At 38.8% G+C, this 20,687-nt stretch overlaps 2 protein-coding genes across 2 annotated transcripts; both read right to left on the reverse strand.

Moving 5' to 3' along the window:
• Positions 1-4,817: 4,817 nt before the first annotated feature.
• LOC115457018 (olfactory receptor 5F1-like) lies at positions 4,818-5,774 on the reverse strand. Its single transcript, XM_030186442.1, has one exon. The coding sequence runs from the start codon at positions 5,772-5,774 to the stop codon at positions 4,818-4,820; it is 957 nt and encodes a 318-aa protein (XP_030042302.1).
• A 10,379-nt stretch (positions 5,775-16,153) lies between these two features.
• On the reverse strand, positions 16,154-19,190 carry LOC115457019 (olfactory receptor 5F1-like). Its single transcript, XM_030186443.1, has 2 exons — positions 19,074-19,190; positions 16,154-17,122 (listed from the first exon to the last, which is right to left on the reverse strand). Exons 1-2 carry the CDS (start codon positions 19,188-19,190, stop codon positions 16,154-16,156), a joined length of 1,086 nt encoding a protein of 361 aa, XP_030042303.1.
• Positions 19,191-20,687: the final 1,497 nt, after the last annotated feature.

Genomic DNA, 20,687 nt, shown 5'->3' on the forward strand with positions numbered 1-20,687 from the left:
ATCAACATGTATTTGTTTCTTTACCGGACCTGGCGCATGCCTTCACGGTATTATGTAAGCCGCATTGAGCCTGCAAATAGGTGGGAAAATGTGGGATACAAATGTAACAAATAATGTTTGGTGAGGTGTTGGGTCAACGAGTGACATAAAAAAGGGAGACATTGATATCTGGACTAGACGTATAACAGAGTGCAGGAATCATCTAATTTGGATACATAAAACTTACAGCTATTGCAAAGATTACCAGAAAGGATGTTGAGAATAAGGATAGGTCACATTGGAGAACATTAGTATAGATTCTAGTTTATAGCAAAGAAAGGTCTGATCCTGTCACTTACTTAGTCGACGGATCCTGCATCTCTGGTTTGAATAGCACAATGATGTAGGACTGTTTATGTTGGTTGATAGGCTCACTTGGGATCAGATCCCTGGAGAGCCAAACCTTGTTTATTATCTTCAGAATCTTATTATATATAATACCTATGGGGGATTTCCAGGATTATAACATACAAGGTTTTCCTGAATGCTCCATGGTGTCTTTCTTATTGGTTGCTTTTCTCTATAGCTTTTGAGGTTTTCTTTATGTGTGTATAGGTATTTGTGTATGTTGGTGGTATGGGTATAATACTGTACACCTCTGGAACATCTTTTGAATACCACTGGAGCTTTTTTGTCTAGTGTAAAATAATAACCCAACAGCTTCTCAAATACTGTGGCCAAAACCTCTACAGATCCTTTTCCAGTAAGATAAAGAAATGCTCTTTGATTCATCCTTTTTAATCACAGGTCAATACTTAGCCATGAGTAGCCCGCATTTTTTTTTTTTGTAAATATAGATTGCCACTGGTGAAATTAGGTCCAGATATTGAACGGAGTGGAGGCGTGGCATAATGGTTAGTGCAGTGAGTGGAGATCCTGGGGAACTGGGTTCAATTCCCTCTGCAGCTCCTTGTGACCCTGGGCAAGTCACTTAGTGGTCCTTTTTACTAAGGCTTGCCGAGAAGTGGCCTGAGCTGGTGTAGGCACCTGTTTTGGACACGCGCAGGTCGATTTTTCAGCATGCCTAGAAAAAAAGGCCATTTTTTTTCCTGGTCGAAAATGGACATGCGTCAAAATTAAAACCAGCATGTGTCCATTTTTAACCTGAGAACTTACTGCCACTCAGTGACTTAGCGGTAAGGTCTCATGTTCTACTTGGGTGGTAAGTGTCAGTGCACGTACGTAAGTAATGCCACACTGGGAAAAGACCAAGGGTCCATCGAGCCCAGCATCCTGTCCACGACAGCGGCCAATCCAGGCCAAGGGCACTTGGCAAGTTCCCAAATGTACAAACATTCTATACATGTTATTCCTGGAATTGTGGATTTTTCCCAAGTCCATTTAGTAGTGGTTTATGGACTTGTCCTTTAGGAAACCGTCTAACCCCTTTTTAAACTCTGCCAAGCTAACTGCCTTCACCAAGTTCTCCGGCAACGAATTCCAGAGTTTAATTATGCATTGGGTGAAGAAAACGTTTCTCCGATTTGTTTTAAATTTACTACACTGTAGTTTCATTGCATGCCCCCTAGTCCTAGTATTTTTGGAAAGCGTGAACAGACGCTTCACATCCACCTGTTCCACTCCACTCATTATTTTATATACCTCTATCATGTCTCCCCTCAGCCGTCTCTTCTCCAAGCTGAAAAGCCCTAGCCTCCTTAGTCTTTCTTCATAAACTGCCGATTACCGCTTTGGACGCGTGTCAAAAAATGGAATTACTGCCCAGGGCACGTGGTAGCCGGGTGTTAGTTCCAATTTGACGCATGTTGGAAGTGCTTAGGCACCTGCGTTCCTTAGTAAAAGGGTGTCTTAGTTCTATACTGCCCCAGGTACAATATTCTGCTTAGATTGTGATCGCATTTAGGTGAGTGCCAATAGCTGTAAAAGAAATTGTAAACCACTTCGGTCCAGGTGTATAAACGGCACCCAGTCATAATAGCCCTGACAAAAAGCCCCGACAAAACAGCCTTGTAACAAAATAACCCTTGACATTTCACACCCTAACAAAATAGCCCTTGACAAAATGGCCCCTCCCACAAAACAACCCTTGACAAAATAGCCTCTACACAAAATAGCCCCCTTAACAAAACAGCCACCTAAGAAAAAAAATAACACATCAGAAAAAATATAATAAACTACAACTGAAATCTTAACTGATAAAGACTCCCACCAGCATTCGATTGCATAAAGCATATATAAATAAACAAAATTCTATTGCTGCCAACTGGTATTCATGATCTGTTCTGCTATTTAAAGAAACTATTCTTCCATCAACATGCTAATTAAAAACAAAACAATATGGTCATCATTTTCATAGTCTTACTAACCTTATCCTGTTTGGCAAGGTACGATTATTAGGAAAAAAAATGCGGTCCCATATTCCTAATTTGTCAAGGGTTATATTGTCGGAAAGCCGTTTTAACAGCGGCTGTTATGTCAGGAGGGGTTTTTTGTTTGGAGCTTTTTTGTCGGGGCTATTTTGACCAGGTACCTATATAAATACTTACAGTATGTTCAGCCACCAGGCATTGAATATCAGGGCATTCTGAGGGTAGGTGTGACAGAATATCCCTGGATGGCCTCCTGACCAGCAAAATACCTTTTCAATTTGACTCCTCGGTTGTTATTATTCACTATGTACTGGTTGGCCAGAATCCTGCACAACTGGGGCAGACACAAGATCCAGACAAATGCAAAGTCATGGCCTAATATTCAGCAAGACTTGTTCAGGTAGGAGAAGTCCTACCTGGGTTAATCCCAGATTTTCAGCTGCATTTACCCCTAGACAGTGCAACTGAAAAGAGCTGCCCTAACTTCATCCAGGTTGTTATCTTCAGAACTAGAAAGAATTTGTTTTTATTTTATTTATTCATTCTTTTATCCCACTATTATCCAAAAACAAATTTTGGTTCAAAGTGGCTTACAACGTACAGTTTGGTGGAGCTACAATAGCGTTGTGCAATGTGGAGAGGGCATCTATAGTTTGTGTGGTTATTCATAGAGTTTTTGAAGAGAAAGATTTGAAAAGGAAATGTGGTAGCTTTTGTGTTCAGTTCAGTTTTGTGTTGTTGAGTTTTGGTGATGTTTATTTATATACTTTTGAAGACGTAGATTTGAAAGGAAGGTGTCAATATCTTTGTGGTTAGCTGTAGAATTTTTAATTTTTTTTATTTATCAAGTTTTCATATATAAACCAAGCATAAAACTTGTACAGAAAAGTATAGTCTAGTTCGATAATATTTCAAAGGAAGAAAAGGAAATATAACCATACATTTTCTTAACCAGACATTCCTCAAGTCCACATTAAATGATCCAAGATGTTACAAGATGGAAATAAATTATTAAGTAATATACATTACAGGAATTTGCTTCTCTTGACATACCTAAAGGAACCGATTAACAAATAATAGTAGAGCTCAACATTGAGACCTCCCAATGCTTTTTTTGCTGTTAAAAAAGCTGTTAGTTGGGATGCTTCATAAAACACATATTTAATTGACTGGTATTTAATTACACATTTACAGGGGTATCTTAAAAAAAAAGTAGCCCCCAGTTGAAGAACTCCTGGCTTTATCAAAAGAAACTGTTGCCATCTCTTCTGAGTTTCCTTAGAGAGATCGGGAAAAATTTGGATCTTTAAGCCCAAAAAAGTCTTATTTCTATTCTTAAAGAATAACTTCATAAGCCAGTTCTTATCTGGAGTCAGGGCAACTATGGCAATCCATGTTGACGCCACCACCAAATCAATGTCCGAGAACTCTAATAACGCTGAAATGTCTAATTCTTGGTTACCTTGATCTTGTTGACTCACTTCTGCCTTAGTAATAGATTTGAGAAAATGGTGCAATATTCTCTTCAACCACTCCTAAGATTTCTTTGATATATTTTCTTAACATATCTCAGGGGTGGGGGGGAACTGTTAATTGCTTAGCTGTAGAATGTTTTGAAGAGGTAGGTTTTCATTTCTTTTTTGAATTGGAGGAGATTTGTGATGCTTCTTATGGTTCTTGTTATTGAGTTCCACCATTTGGAACTTTAGTTGCTAAATCCTGCTGTGTAGATAGTTATGTAGATGGTGTTTTTTGCAGTTGGGTAGATGTAGGAGTAGATAGTTTCTGTTTCCTGGGCTGGCATTTCTTGAGGATAATTCAATCATGTTAAGCATATATTTGAATGCCATTCCAAATAGTCTCTTGAAGATTTGGGTGCTCGCTTTGAAAAATATTCTTGCCTTGACTGGTAGCCAATGTAATGTTTCAAGCAGTGGGGTTTCTCTTTCATATTGTGATTTCTTTGAAAATCAGTCTTGCAGCCAGGTTTTGGACTGTTTGCTCGATTTTAGTGTGTTTTCCTTGCACCCTACATATGTTGCATTGCAGTAGTCTAGTTACAATAGTATCATTGATTGTACCAGTATCCGGAAAGATTGTCTAGGGAAATAGTCTCTTATTTTTCTCAGCTTCCATAGTGTCCTGAACCATTTTGATGTTACTGCTGATATTTGATGCTAGATGTTTGTCGAGAATGATTCCTAGTATTTTAAGCTGTGTTTTGATGTGGTATGCTTGGTTGATTGTGAAGTTAGGATGTGGGGTTGTGTGGGCTAGTTAGTACTAGGAACTTGGTTTTGCATATGTCCAGTTTGAGTTTGAAAGTTGTTGCCCATTCTTCCATGAGGTCCAATCCTTTTTTAAAACGTTGTTCTGTGTTAGTCACCTGTATAGGCTCAATTTGTGGTATATCAAATGCCTGGAAATAAATAATAAAGCAAACCTAACCTAACCAGTGATTGACAATATGCGCTTCCTGCTTAAGGCTTTATTGAGGGCCACTTTTAACTCCTTGCTTCTCAAGCTGTAAATCAGGGGGTTTAATAGTGGGAGAGTGACTACATACATTGCAATGGGTATCTTATTTGAATTCTCAGAGTTGAGTGATGCAGGCTGCAAATACGCTCCCATTATGGTCCCATATGCGATTACGATGACTGTCAAGTGGGAGGAGCAGGTGGAGAAGGCCTTGCTTTTCCCCTCTCTAGAACGGATTTTCAGGATGGTGGAGATGATAAACACATATGATGTCAGAGTTAAGAGAAGTGGGAAGAAGAGTGTAAACACTGATTCTGTGTAATTCATAATTTGAATGAATGAGGTATCTGTGCATGACAGTTTCTGCAGTGCTTCAACTTCACAGAAGAAGTGATCGATTACATTGGAGTCACAGAAAAAAAACTGGGATACAATAAAAGTGTGTGGCAATGGCTCTAATAAACCTCCTATCCATGAGGAAGCTGCCAGAAGAGCACAGACCTTCTTGTTCATGACGGTGGGGTAACGTAGAGGATTGCATATTGCAACATAGCGATCGTAAGCCATGACAGTGAGAAGCAGATATTCTATACATGTACACATCAAATAGCAATGCATCTGTAGAATGCATTCCCCGAAAGATATGGTATTTTTTCTTGTTAGGATTGCCAGCAGTTTTGGAATAGTGGCGGTCAAAGAGCAGATGTCCAAGGTAGACAAGTTGGCCAAGAAGAAATACATGGGGATGTGCAGGTTTCGGTCAGCACAAACTATGCAGATAACGAGAAGGTTCCCCAGTACAGCCATCAGGTAGATGAGTGAGAAGAGAGCGAAGAGAGGGAGCTGCAGATCTGGGAATTCTGAGAATCCCAAAATCAGGAATTCTGTCACACTGCTGTGATTTCCTCTCTTCAAGTTTCCACCCATCGTGTGCTGAGGTATAAAAAAAAAAAAGAGAAAGAGAACTGAATAAAATCCAGAAGAAACTATGAAAGAGCTGAAATTTATAATTAAAAGAATCACAGTGGCATAATTTCACAGGCAGAGATAACAGAACAACCATTCACATACTGTAGGTAACACAGTAGTATAGTAATACCAGTATATAGTTGTAAGTTCACATGGTCACATATTTATACCTTAAGAGAGTTAGATACTTTAACAGAAGGTATGTGTAGAGTTATTCACATACTCAGAGTAGGAAAGGTACATATTTGCAGAAGTTCACAATTGTTCATTCACAGTCCACATAGTTCAGGCTCAGTTACAGTGTCATATACCATAACGTAAGTAAAATGTTTACAGGTCCAGAATGTAATTTTGACAATAGTTTCTGAAATTCTTTTGAAATTCCGTGAGTGTTCCAGGGTTGCTACATTCTATCAGTAGTCTAGTGATGACCCCATCACTTTGGGGGACCATCAGAATCATCCAGCAATAGAAGAGAAGCGGAAACAAAGGCAGTAATTATATAACATGCTATTTGGTACTTATTTTAAGCCTATTGTCCAAAGAAGATTAGGTACCTGCTTTTCTTTGTGCCCATACCTAGTTGTGAGCAGGAATATACATAAATTATAGTATTCTATAAATTATGAGCATACGTATGTGCTTTGCCCATGTGGATACCCACTGGCAAAGTAGACACCATCAAATCATAAGTACATAAGTAATGCCATACTGGGAAAAGACCAAAGGTCCATAGAACCCAGCATCCTGTCCACGACAGCAGCCAATCCAGGTCAAGGACACCTGGCAAGCTACCCAAATGTACAAACATTTTATACATGTTATTCCCGAAATTGTGAATTTTTCCCAAGTCCATTTAGTAGCGGTCTATGGACTTGTCCTTTAGGAAACCGTCTAACCCCTTTTTAAACTCAGCCAAGCCAACCGCCTTCACTACGTTCTCTGGCAACGAGTTCCAGAGTTTATGCGTTGGGTGAATAAACATTTTCTCCTATTTGTTTTAAATTTACTACACTGTAGTTTCATCGCATGCCCCCTAGTATTTTTGGAAAGCGTGAACAGACGTTTCACATCCACCTGTTCCACTCCACTCATTATTTTATATACCTCTATCATGTCTCCCCTTAGCCGTCTCTTTTCCAAGCTGAAAAGCCCTAGCCTCCTTAGTCTTTCTTCATAGGGAAGTCGTCCCATCCCCACTATCATTTTGTCGCCCTTCGCTGCACCTTTTCCAGTTCTACTATATCTTTCTTGAGATGCGGCGACTAGAATTGAACACAATACTCTGTACATACTTCTCCTTGCCTTGACTGGTAGCCAATGTAGTGTTTCAAGCAGTGGGGTTTCTCTTTTGTATTTTGATTTCCTGAAAATCAGTCTTGCTGCTATGTTTTGGAGTGTTTGCTGCGATATTAATTAATTAATGAATTAATTTGCTGCATTTGTATCCCACATTTTCCCACCCATTTCCAGGCTCAATGTGGCTTACATTATGCCGTAATGGTGATCGCCATTTCGGACTGAGGAATACAGACTATTATAATATTAAAGTACAGAGAATATAAAATACATTATAAGTAAGTAGATAAACAATTCCTTACAGGTATAAGAGATCAAGGGGTAATGTATAACGTTCAATAGTGATAATATAAAGGAAGTAACAAATAAAAGAGTTCAATATTATCTTCTTCTGGTAAAATGTAGATATCAGGTCGTTTGTGAAGGATCCTTTAGATAAGTCTTTTTGAACAGGTTGGTCTTTAGTGATTTACGGAAGTCTACCAAATCGAACATTGTTTTTATGGCTTTATGGCATTTTAATGTGTTTTACTGGCACCCTACGTATGCCGCACTGCACTAGTCTAGTTGGAATAGCATTGTTGATTGGACCAGTATCCGGAAAGATTGTCCAATAGTCTCTTATTCTTTTCAGTTTCCCTAGTGTTCTGAAGCATTTTGATGTTACTGCTGATGTTTTTGAGTGTCCAGTGTTTGTCGAGAATGATTCCTAGTGTTTTAAGTTGTGTTTTGATGTGGTATAAGAATTAATTTATGCAAGTAAATAGCCGCTCGTATGAGTAAATGACTAAAATACTATCATTCATGCACCTTCTTGCTGCTCCTTTATAGAATTACTTCCAAAAGGTGGTAATGTTATGATCCACTTATGTGAATAAAGTAACATTTTGAGCTAGATTCTATATATGGAGTCAAATAAATTGGTGCTGAAAAAAAGTGCTTTTCTATAAGCCCCACTTAAAGTTAGGCATGGTTTATAGAATAACGCTTACTCCCAGGAATTGCGCCTAACTTTAGGTGTGGCCATTTGCATCAACTGAAATGTGGCGTAAATATACATGCCTTCATTAGGTACATATCCCTGTTATATAATGGGACATATTAATTTTATAGTAATCTGCAATAACTCCCACTGCTATGCAGAAGGAAACAGCACAACCAAATTCCTGTGGCTGTCTATTATAGTAGCCGCTCCAATCGTTGCTGACAGACCGGACTGAGATAAGCCACTGATCAGTCGAGACACCCGTCTTTCCCATGTGGACCCTGATGCAGCTTTAATCAGCACCTTGGCCAAGGAAGAGGAGGGTGAGGCAACCGATTGCAAGGCGGACCAAGAAGTTAAGTTTTTTTTTAACCTTTCTTGATCTTCCTGTAATGTTTTACTTAGTGACAGTTATGAAGTTATAAAGCCCATTACCTGCATTTATGAAAACAAGATGTGTGCTCCTGTTTAAAGAACGATTGAGCATTTTGGGGTGGTTTTTTGCCCATGATGAAGTATTGATCCCTTTATGACCAATGATTGGTCACCAGGATCACTTGTTGCCGAGCTAGGTCATATTTTGATCCTTTTGGCACTTTGAGGCTTCCCCACCCCCCACATTTCTATACCAACCTAAATTAGCAGTACTGTAGAGCCTATACTGAAAATAGGGGGAAAAGTCTCAACAGTTGCGGCAACACCTTAAAATGATCAGTTGCTCGCAAAAAAAGTCATCATCGACTGAAACCCCCCCCCCCCCATCAATTTTTTAATATTTTACATTTTTTAATTATTTCTCTATTGCTCTTTAGTCAGTTAATGCACTATCCGCTTTAAATAGCAATCTTTCATAAAGTGCACGAATCCACTTATCTTGTAAGCTCCAGCTTGCGTGTTGATTCCAACTGCCCCATTTCGGTATTCTTCCTCAGGGAACCATACCGCAAGACGTTTGTGGATCGCTAATGCGTCATGCCGGAGATGAATTCTCCAGCATGACGCATTAGTGATCCACAAAAGTCTCAGGGCATTTTCATGTAAAAGTTGCCTTTTAGGCTTGTAAGTACATCTCCTGCAAAAGTCTTCATTAAATGCATTTGCCTGATCACTTGTATATATGTAAGCAGCAACTGCAAGGACCCTTCAGTGCCACCCAGCACATGGAAATGTCACCCATATTCTCTGTGATTCAACAGGAAGCATCACACTGTTCTTAATAGGAACAGACCTGGCAGGGCAGTGAAAAACTAGACAACGCAACACCACAAAGTCAAATGACATTTGCAGTAACTTGTCGTAAAAGTAAGCAAAATCCAAAGACCCAAGATATCACTTGATTCCTTGGTCATCAAGATGCCTTTTTGCATCTGTGTCTGTGGAACTACTTCATTCAAATCAATTGTAGTTCAGGATAATGCAATATATTATTTTAAGATTTTTAGCATCATTTAAAAATAAACAGTGATTCCAAGTTGGAAATCAAAAAAGATGTTTCCCATTACATTTGTGGAACTTTCTATTACTATCCATGAATTTATGTTTGAAGCTTGTCTTCCAAATCTTCAAGCAGCTATCCTAAGTTTTGATTTAAGCTCCTGACTCTTGGTGGTGATCTATTGATGATTAATTGGCTCAGTTGGAAGCCATTTTGAATCATACTTCAGCTCCTGCTACCCTAAACCTAACCTAGCTGTACTGATTACTGGGTCTGTGGGGTTAATGAAAGACATCATAATAGGACACATTTAATATCTTGACCCGAGACAGAACAAAGTCGAGCAATGGTCTAGGTAGAGGAGACCATCCCGACTTCAAACTAATGATTGTTCCAAACAAAGCATTAAAGCACACTTAGAACAAGGACATTTGCAACTGTATCTCAGAATATATCATCTGGATGCACAATAGTATATATTCTAGTAAAAATTAAAGAATAATTTGATCCCATTACTTACTTTCTTGGCCATTGGATTCTGCATCTTTGTTATGAAAAGCTTGATAAGTCAGATATATTTAAGTAGGTCGACAGGCAGTTGGATGTTTTCCCTGGATGTACAGAACTTGTTGATTGTCTTCCAGATTTTAAGACTACAATACACAACACTCAGAGCTGGGCCAATTTTGTGAACACCTGGGATTTGGTACATTTTCTGCTTGCTGCTGAGTGGAGTGGAATGGGTAAACACAAATCAATTGTTCACTGTTTCAAAAAGTACGAGGACTAGAGGACACAACATGAAGTTAAATCGAATAGGAGAAAACATTTTCACTCGGTGCATAGTTAAGTTCTGGAACTCACTGCCAGAGGATGTAGTAAATGCAGTTAGTGTAGCTGGGTTTAAATAATGGTTTGGATAATGCTCAGAGGATAGATAATAAACTGTTATTAATGTAGCTACTGCTTATCCCTTGGGGGTTAGTCACATGGAATCCTGCTACTTTTGGGATTCTGCCAGATACTTGGGAGTTGGCTTGGCCACAGTTGGAAGCAGGACACTGGTTAAGGCGGACAGTGTTTCATGAAAAGATTGGGCATTTTTACCTTAGGCGGTACTATTTTCTCTGTGTCCCAGTCAAGCCTTCCCCTGGTATCATTCACAAAAGAGATAAACCTTATCTGACAGCCTTTCCACAATATTACTTACAAAAATATTTAAAAGAACTGAACCAAGGCCCAGTGGTAACACTTTTATCCTCCAAGTGAACTTCATTTGCCACCACCCAATCAACTTCCAATCAACCAATTTCTAGTCAGTCATTTCGAGGCTCATACTGAAGGCACTCGGGGATCTTTTACAAAAGTACGCTAGCATTTTTAGTGCACGCGTTAAATGTTAGAGATGTCCATATATTGCTTTGGGCGTCTCCAGCATTTAGCATGTGTTAAAGACCTATCTCTTTGAAGCAGGTTTGCAACTCATTAATTTCTCTTCCTCTGATGGATGAGTGTGCTGCAGTGCCTAGATAGTGAGAGGACAGTTTTTGAATGAGTGTGTATCTTGCTTTCGATGATTGGTTATTTTCTATTTTATTATGCGGTTCTGATTTTATTTTCTTTAAAAGGAATGTTTTTCTTTGTACACTGCTTTGATTTGAGATACAAAAAAGGTGGTCTATTAAATTTAATGAGTAATACAAGATAATAATAGAGCTGGTGTAACTGCTGAAGGTACAAGACTAGAGTATTTCATAAGGCACGCATATGTGAATCCTGCTGATTCCCCAATCAGGCTCCACCTATCTGTACAGTCTCTTGCAGCCTTGACAGTAGATTTCTCATTGATCACTTGACGTCATATAGAATACGCTGGTTTGTGCTGCTTACGCTGGTTTTTGTTATAAAGGAAATTCCTTTTATCCTTGTCCTGATATACATAATTTACCACCGCTCTCATTTAATGAAGATACAGATTAGCCCCTGACGCAGCCCTATTGTTGGGTGAAACACGGCCTGTGTTGGGTATTTGTCTTACATACGCTATCTTCAATAAAGTTGTTTGGATATTATATTGATCTGCTAGTTTATTTTCCACGTTGGATTTTGAAGATTGCTTGCCTTGTTGTTTTCTCAGTGTCTTGCAAATACATGAAAGATTTGCACATTTATAGTCTAATCCTTAGATGGAAATATATAAATGCATTTAATAGACCTGCCACCCAGAAATGCTAAAAGATCATCCCGAACTCTCCTCAATCTCCACTTTCCTAAGTGCAAAGGCATAAAATACAAAGTACTGCACGCATCAACCTTCTTTTATAAGAGCACGCAACTCTGGAATACACTACCACGCAACCTGAGAACGATCTACGAACTAACCGACTTCCGTAAACTATTGAAGACTCATCTGTTTGAGAAAACTTACTGCAAGGATCAAAAAACATGAAGTCCACACACACTAAGAGAAATGTATCAGTACACTCTCTTCTGAGTTCTCTTCCCCCGTATTCTCACCACACCCAAATCTCTACCCTCTCGTTATTGTTTTTATCGCCCTATCAATTCCCCATTGTTACATTACATTGTTCTACTCCCCATATTGTATTTCGACGTCGACTTTGTCTTCCCATAACTCTTCACTATGTAACCTATAATCGCAATGCAACAAATTGTACTTCCACCATTCACAATATATTGTAAGCCACACTGAGCCCGCAAAAAGGTGGGAAAATGTGGGATACAAATGCAATAAATAATAATAATAATAATAATAATAATATACATGCATAGATGGTAGTGTGTGTATATATATATATAACAAGATGGGTAGTACAGAGTCATTGTGATAAATGATAAATAGATTGGTGGGTAAATTGAAGGGCTAAGTAGAGGCTGAACACAAAAGTCCCACAGAGAAACAGCAGGAGACAAAGAAGTGGGAGAAGGAAAAAAAAAACTCAGTAATGGGACTTGCGATGACACAATACTTTATTGACACAAAAAGTACTTAAGTTGTGAAAAACACTCTTCTTTCATAACAGACTCAACATGGCACCGTGTTTCGACTAGTGTCTGCCTCAGTAGTCTACAAAAAGATATGGCATATTGGAAACAGTTAAAATAAATGTAAAATAAAGTGGACCATGAAACACATCTAAAAAAGTATAATATATGTGTATATCTCTAATATTTGATAGAAGAACAATGGTAAATCAATAAAGGACCAATGGTAAACAGATAAATTAATGACATATATAGTATGAAAGATAAAAGCGTTGGTTATTGTACATAATGAAAAAATCAATAAAATAATGAGACACAAAAAAACTGATCTTACAGTAATGGATACAAGCATAAGCAATAGACAACTTCCAAAAGGGTAGACCAGAGGTCTGAGCAAAAAAAAAAAGACAAAAATATAAGAATACAACACAAACGGTATACGGACTAATAAAAACGTACACACGCATGGACATACAACAATGAAACCATAGTTATAAGAACCATATTTTACAATTTCACAATGGTCTTTTTAAAGGTATGTTTTTAACCGTACTTACCAACACTTTTTAGCCTCACTTTTCTTTTACAATTAGTTATTATAGTCTTTTATAGTTTACTAGCCGTTGAGCCCGTAAAAACGGGCTGGTGTAGAGGTTTTCCTCCCCCCGCGGTCACCACCGCTCCCCTCCCCCCGCGAAGTCGCCACCGCCCCCCCCCCCCCCAAAGTCGTCGCCGCCGCCACCCCTCCACCTGGTCCGGGCCCTCTCTTCACTTCTGAACTTACAGATCCATTCGCCGAACGCAGCAACGCACATCAGCTGAGCTGCCCCTTCCTTCTCTGCCTGTGTGTGTCCCGCCCTCGCTGACGTTACGTCACAGGAGGGTGGGGCCACAGGCAAAGAAGGAAGGGCTCACTGCAGCTCAGCTGATGTGCGTTGCTGCGTTCGGCGAATGGATCTGTAAGTTCAGAAGGGAAGAGAGGGCCCGGGCCGGGTGGAGGGGTGGCGGCGGCGACTCCGAGTGGGGGGGGGGGGAGCGGTAGCAACGTCGGCGGCGCAGTTTCCCTCTCTGTCCCGCCCCCCCCCCGTCATCACGTATTGACGCGGTGGCGGGACAGAGAGGGAAGTCTCTACTGCGCATTTGCAGTGAGTACGGTCACTCGCCGTTTATATGTTTGATTATATGTTTTATTTTTCACTTATTCTTCTTTTTATTTGTTCCATTATCACTCAATAGAGTTGTTCTTTAATTGGTTCTTATCAATATTCTTTGAAAAATGTAGGGGCTTAGATATAGGTGCTGCCTTATAGAATCAATCTTTATCCCCCCGGATTCTATATGGCATGCCTAGAGAGCCGCAGTGAAATCCAGGCATATTCGGTAACAAGGCGTGCAACATAATTGGCTTAACAATCCAATCAGCATTGATAACAACGCTTAACAAGCAATAATGAGCACTAATTGGCAATAATTAGAATTTATTCTATAATGCAGTGCATCTAATGTCTAACATGCACAGCCAAAAAGAGGCATGGTTGTGGTTGAGGAAATGTGCATTCCAAAATTTACTAAATGTCCTATAGGGTGGGGGTGGAAGTAGCTAAATACTATATAATAATGTTGATAACTCCCACTGTTACTTGTAAGAAGGAGAAATATATGATCTTGTGATATACCTACATAACTTATTTCATTGAAAACTTATGGGGGGGGGGGGGAAGGGCTCAAAATGCTTGGATCGAAACCAACTCACAAGCAATAATCGATCCTGTTGACCAATCACTTGGTCTTAAGAGGATCTGCTCTTTATCATAGGAAAAAAAATAAACCTCCCCAAGGTTCCTCAATGCAAAAATTATTAGGGAGGTCCCCAGCAATTTTTCCCATCTATATTTTTGCATTGAGGAACCTTGGGGAGTTTTTTTTGCCTATGATAAAGAGCAGATCCTCTTAAGACTGAGTGATTGGTCAACAGGATCGATTATTGCTTGTGAGTTGGTTTCGATCCAAGCATTTTGAGGCTTTTATTCCAAAATTTATGCATGTAATTATATATGGCCCAGTGTGCTTAAATCTATGCTCCAAGTTAAATACCACCAACTCAGCACACTGTGGGGACTAGTAATCAAAACAAATACTCAATGTCCCAAACATCAATATAGAAACAAATACTCAATGTCCCAAACATTTCTATATTGATGTTTGGGACATTGAGTATTTGTTTAAATCTACGCTCCGGCATTTATATCATGTTTTCATTGGCATAAATGGATGTGTATAGTTTTAGGCAGTGGGATATCAACTAAGGATATTCTATATACCCAGCCTAAATCTAGGCACCAGTTATAGAATACGCTTAGGCAAAAATGTTTTCCCTATGTGTGTTTGTGTGGGGGTGGGTGGGAGGGGTAGAAGTGTTAGGATCCCAGAGCTCCTTTTGTTCTTTTGTGGGGAGATGGAAGGTCTAGTGGTGGGGTTACCAGGCACCTTTTCTGGTGTGGTATTCTACTAGGGGATATTTTCACCTAGTAGAATAAGGACTTGTAACAGTCCAGCCTGTACTGTTTTTCTAGTAGGAGGTGTATCAATGTTCTAGGGAAGTGTTTTCTAATCGGTGATCACGTAAACAGGTGTACTGTTAATGCTCATCTCAGCCCCTTCATTGTGTTTAAAATGGCTTCCTTCAGAAATTTGTAAGTGTAACTCTGATAAGCAATATATCAAAGTGTATTCATTGCTTGTCAGTGCTACACCCTACAAGCTTCTGAAGGAGGCTGTTTTTGACACAATCAAGAATGTTGAGATGAGCATTAACAGCACATCTGAAAGGCTGAGATCACCCCAAGGCAACGTATCCTGATTTAAGAGTGAGGTTCATTCCAGTAACTGTTATAGAATGCACAAAATTAACCCATCTGAAGATATTCCGGAAGGTAAGAAATTACTCAATGTCAATGTAAGCCATTTTTGCCAGTCCAAATATAGTATTTCTACATCTAGAGGCTGTGTATTTGTAAGGTTCATACTAGCATGGTATGGGAAAAATATTGGAGTAGTGGAGAAGAGAGAGTGCTGGCTAAAGAAGGAGGAAGGGTGGAAGAGAGAGCAGGTTGCAGTAGTGAGGGGAAGGGGGGAGAGAAATAGTGTACATTGTCCTGGATAAATCATGGAGCTAACGAGTGAAGGCACCATAAGACAAACTTCCCTTGGTGCTGGTTCACTCAGTGAAAAAACAAATTTTCACTGTTCAATGAACTAGATTCCTATCCAGTTCATTTTTTGAGATAATGACTATGCACGAGATGCATATATGCAAATGAACATGCTAATGTGTGACAGCCCCCACTTTACCCCCCCCCCCAATAGAACAGTCAAACTACGCCTATACAATTGAAGAGTAAGAGGGAAAAAATGACTCCAAAGTTCTAAAGACTCTATTATGTATATTAAAAGGGTATTTTTAAAGGCTGCTTAACATAATTTTGTATTCGCTGCCTACTGACAATACTGATGACAAGTTCTGATGATGATTATTAGAATTTGAAAAATATGGACCTCGATCGTTTTTCCTTCTGAGTCTTCAAATTCCTTACTTGAGTTGAATTTTCAAAATTATCTGGTAGTTAACCACGTTAACCTTCTGCTTATGGCTTTCTTCAGGGCCACATTTAACTCTTTGCTTCTCAAACTATAGATTAGAGGATTTAATAGTGGGAGAATGACAATATATATTATGACAGGCAACTTGTTTGAATTCATGGAGTTCCCCGAGCTGGGCTGCATATACACTCCAAGTACAGCTCCGTATGACATAATGAGGACCGTGAGATGGGAGGAGCAGGTGGAGAAGACCTTGTTTTTCCCCTCTCTAGAATGGATTTTCAGAATGGTGGAGATAATAAACACATAGGATGTCAGGGTGAGGAGAAATGGGGTGAATCCTGATACCACTCCTTCTACAAAAGTCATAGTGTCAAGGATTGAGGTGTCTGTACAGGAAAGTTTCAGTAACGCCGTAAAATCACAGAAGAAGTGATTGATTATATTGGAATCACAGAAAGAAAACTGGGATATAACGACAGTGTGAGGTAATGAGTCTATTAAACTTGCTACCCATGAAGCAGCTGCCAGAAGATCACAGACCCTCTTATTCATGATAATGCTGTAACGCAGGGGATTGCATATCGCAACATAACGGTCATAAGACATTACACCGAGAAGCAGGAATTCTGTCTCAGTAAAGGCAAAAAAACAATACATCTGTAGAATACATTCATTGAAGGGTATTCTATTACTCTGAGTCAGGAGGATAGCCAGTAATTTTGGCACCGTGATTGTCAAAGAAAAGACGTCTATGACAGACAAGTTGGACAGGAAGAAATACATGGGGATATGCAGGTTTCGATTAGCGTATACTATGCAGATAACGAGGAGGTTCCCCAGGACAGCCATCATGTAGAGGAGTGAGAAGAGAGTGAAGAGAGGAAACTGTAACTCTGGGAATTCTGAGAAGCCCAGGAGCCAGAATTCTGTCACACTACTGTGATTCACCGTTTCCATGAATTCATTCTCCATGGTGTTCTGAAACAAAGAAAGAAGAATCAGAATAAGATGAAACCAGACCAGACTGAAAAGAAAGAGAAAACATATTTTGCCCTGATTTAATATATTATTTCAGTTTTTTCAAGAAGATAAGTTAAATTTGTTTTTCATTATTGAGTATTTTGTTAGCAGGCATTGCCTGACATAATAAAGGATATCACTTACCTTTACTTTATCCTGGTTCTTCTGGATGATTCTTTCAGGAAGTGTAGAACAAAATGTTTTTACTGCCTGTCAGACTTTGGTCTCTCCTGCTCACCAGTTTGTTTCTGAAAGGTGGTGCTCAAAAGCCAGTTGTCATGCCTGCTTTAAATCGAGTGTGCTTGGAGCAAACTAAAGAGGAACTGTTTCTATAGCGGGACTTATTGATGTGGAATAAATTGCCTAACCATCTTAAAAATGAGCAATACAAATATTTTAAAATGGTACAAATATTTAAGCGTCAGCTGAAAGCACATTTATTATGCCTGTCATGTTATGTACCTGCCGATGTTGCTTCTTTGCCTATTTCAAAAGAATGGAAATAATTTTTTCTATTTTTTTTCTTGACCTGTATTGCGAAGAATTTGAATTGTTTGTTTTTATGTGATTTTATGTATGCATTTTTGTAAGCCACTCCAGACATGGTATTAAAAATAATAAATCCAATCCAAGCAGACTTCAAAATCCACAAATTCTTCTAATCAGTTTCCATTAAGCGTTCACCCCTTCATAAGCCTTAAGCTCAGGATCTTAGCTCCAGCTCTGTTCTGGATCTTGGTGAGGTAAATAAAACAGCTCCAAATTTTAACCTTCAGGTTCCACTGGCAGCAATTCTGACATAATCCTCCAGATTGCCGTACTGGATGCTAACGTTTTATACTCTTGGCAAAGTCTTTCATAGCAAACAGATCTGGGGTTAGGATTTGGATGGCATAGAGAGTCCCACTTCTCTGGCTTCCATTTCTTATCTTTTCCCATGGACTTTCTTCCCCCTTTCCCTAAAATACAAGTTTTATTTATGTTTTATATGTTTTGGGGACCATTTTCAAAAGAGACTCAAAAACAGCTTGAAGTGCAATGTGAACATGCATACTCATGGTGCTGAGTTCTACATTAGGAGCTGCCACTGAGGAAATGAACCAGACCTCAGCTCGGTGTGTAGTACACGTGAAAAAGAACATGAATGTTAGAGACCATTTGGAAAGGAATAGAGAAGATAACTGTGAATCTCGTAATGCTCTGGGCAGATGTATGGTGTGACTGCACCTTGAGCATTCTATGCATTTCAAAATGATGTAGTGGAACTAGCCAAGGTGCTGAAAAGGTAGCATGACTTGGAACACTCTCTGAAACTTAGCAGCAGCAGAGTTAAACTAATTCTTTTTTTTTTTTCTTTTATAGTCACTGCAAAATTTAGCTGTAGAATTTGGAGCAGAAAGATTTGATCAACCCTACAGATAAGTAAAAGTTGGTTTAAGAAATGTTTGGACACATTTCTACAGAATGGGTCAGGTAAGAATGATTACCTCAGTAGGACTTGTGTTTTACCACTTTTTAATTCTGGAAGTGAAAAACATGAAATGTGTCTGCTTTATGGAACTACCGGTTTATTTTATGTGGACACAGTTTAAGAAAAATGATATGATAGTTCTGACCAAGTCTGGCCTTGCTTGTGTTCACTCTGGAAATTGAACTCTGTTACACAGGTTCCAAATTTAATCCTTCCTGGAAAATCTATTAATAACATGGCTATTATCTTTTGTACCAGCAAGTTTTTCTTTTTACCAGAAATTATCTTGTTACAGTTATTTCAGGAATATCATTAAAAGAAAGAATAAAATGACAATCACATTCACACTATGAAGTTATATCTAAGGATGAATCATCCCAGAGACAATTAGTACAGAATCTATGGTATAATAAAGAAAGCTTTGACACTCTCACTTACTTTCTTCTTCAATGGATCCTTCATCTCTGGTAGGAATAACCTGATGAGCAAGGAGTGTTTATGTTGGTCGATAAGTCCCTTTGGGATCTGATCCCTGAACACACGAACTTTGTTCATTACCTTCTGAATATTCTACCTAATTGCATATAGTAGAGGAATATTGAATACAAATAACCAAATTTGAACTACTGAAAAGGCAAAAAATATGCGAAGCTAAAGCACGTTGTATTAAAGGGAAGGAAAAAGCCTCAAAGAGCTCTAGACCAACCATTCTATAGAGCTAAAAGCAATCAACATGATCTGTTCCTCATCATTTTTGACCTTTTGAGTGGGCCAAATTTGGTTATTTGTGTTCAATATTTTTGATTTGATTGAGTTGTTTTATAGTAGAGGAATATGCTTTCATATTGATGACCTGTCACAGTCTAGACCATTCATCAAGCTTCACTAGATGGCTCATGTTTTCTACATGTTCTAGGGTGTTTTGTTTGTTGCAAATACCAATATCATCTGAAGAAGGCAAACTTTTTCTGATAGCCCTTTCGAACTATTATGTATAAAAATGTTGAACTAGATGAAGCTTTGTTTTATTTATTTATTTCTAGACAATTTATATACCGCAAATTGAGCCCATACAGGCAACTAAGCCATTATAACTTCTTCCTCAGTACTTTTAATCTAAAGAATAATGTAAACATCTGAAGGCATTTAGCTTTCTACTAAAAAGGGTAGAAGCTAAGCTAAGGGGTCCTTTTACTAAGATGCATTGAAAAATGGCCTGCGTTAGTGTAGATGTGTGTTTTGGGCATGCACAGAATTATTTTTTACTGCACTTACAAAAAATGCTTCCCCCCCCAAATGGACGGTAAGGTCTCACACGGTAACCGGGCGGTAATGGTCTATGCATGTCTAATTCCACTTGACGCACGTAGCTGCCAAACATCAGAAAATAACGAATATTTTTCAGAAGTGCATAGCAGACACATGCCAAAATTGAAATTACCGCAAGGGCCATACAGTAACCGGGCGGTAACTCCAATTTGACATGCATTGGCCATGCATAGATGTCTACAAGGACCCCTAAGTGCCTTCAGATGATTACGTTATTCTTTATATTACAAGTACTGAAGTAGAAGTTACAATGGAAATAGTAAATGCACTTTCTAAAAAGGAGGTTTTTGACCAATGATAGTATTGGTGTCTATGAACAGCTGGCACTTAGAAATTATATCTGCTGCCGAGCCAAGACATTTGAGGTCTTTTCCTCCACTAAAAAAACAAAAAAACTTTAGATAACACAATTTAAATTTACACTTGAATATTATAAGACTCACAGTGAGAAATATCTTAATGTGATTGAATTGTGAGCTTGATATTTTGTTAATAATGACTAAGTGAGAAAAAATGCCCTAAGGGCCCCCATTTACAAAGGTGCAGACTGAAAATTAGCATGCACTAAACACTAAGATGCCCACAGGAATATAGTGGAAATCTTAGCATTTAACATATGCTAAGTTTTAGTGTGCACTATAAACGCTAGTGCACCTTTGTAAAAGAGGTCTTAAATGACCAGATAACTACTGAGGGAATAATGGAATGACCCCCCTTTCTTCC

This window comes from Microcaecilia unicolor, chromosome 14 (genome assembly GCF_901765095.1).
Source record: "Microcaecilia unicolor chromosome 14, aMicUni1.1, whole genome shotgun sequence".
Lineage (NCBI taxonomy): Eukaryota > Metazoa > Chordata > Amphibia > Gymnophiona > Siphonopidae > Microcaecilia > Microcaecilia unicolor.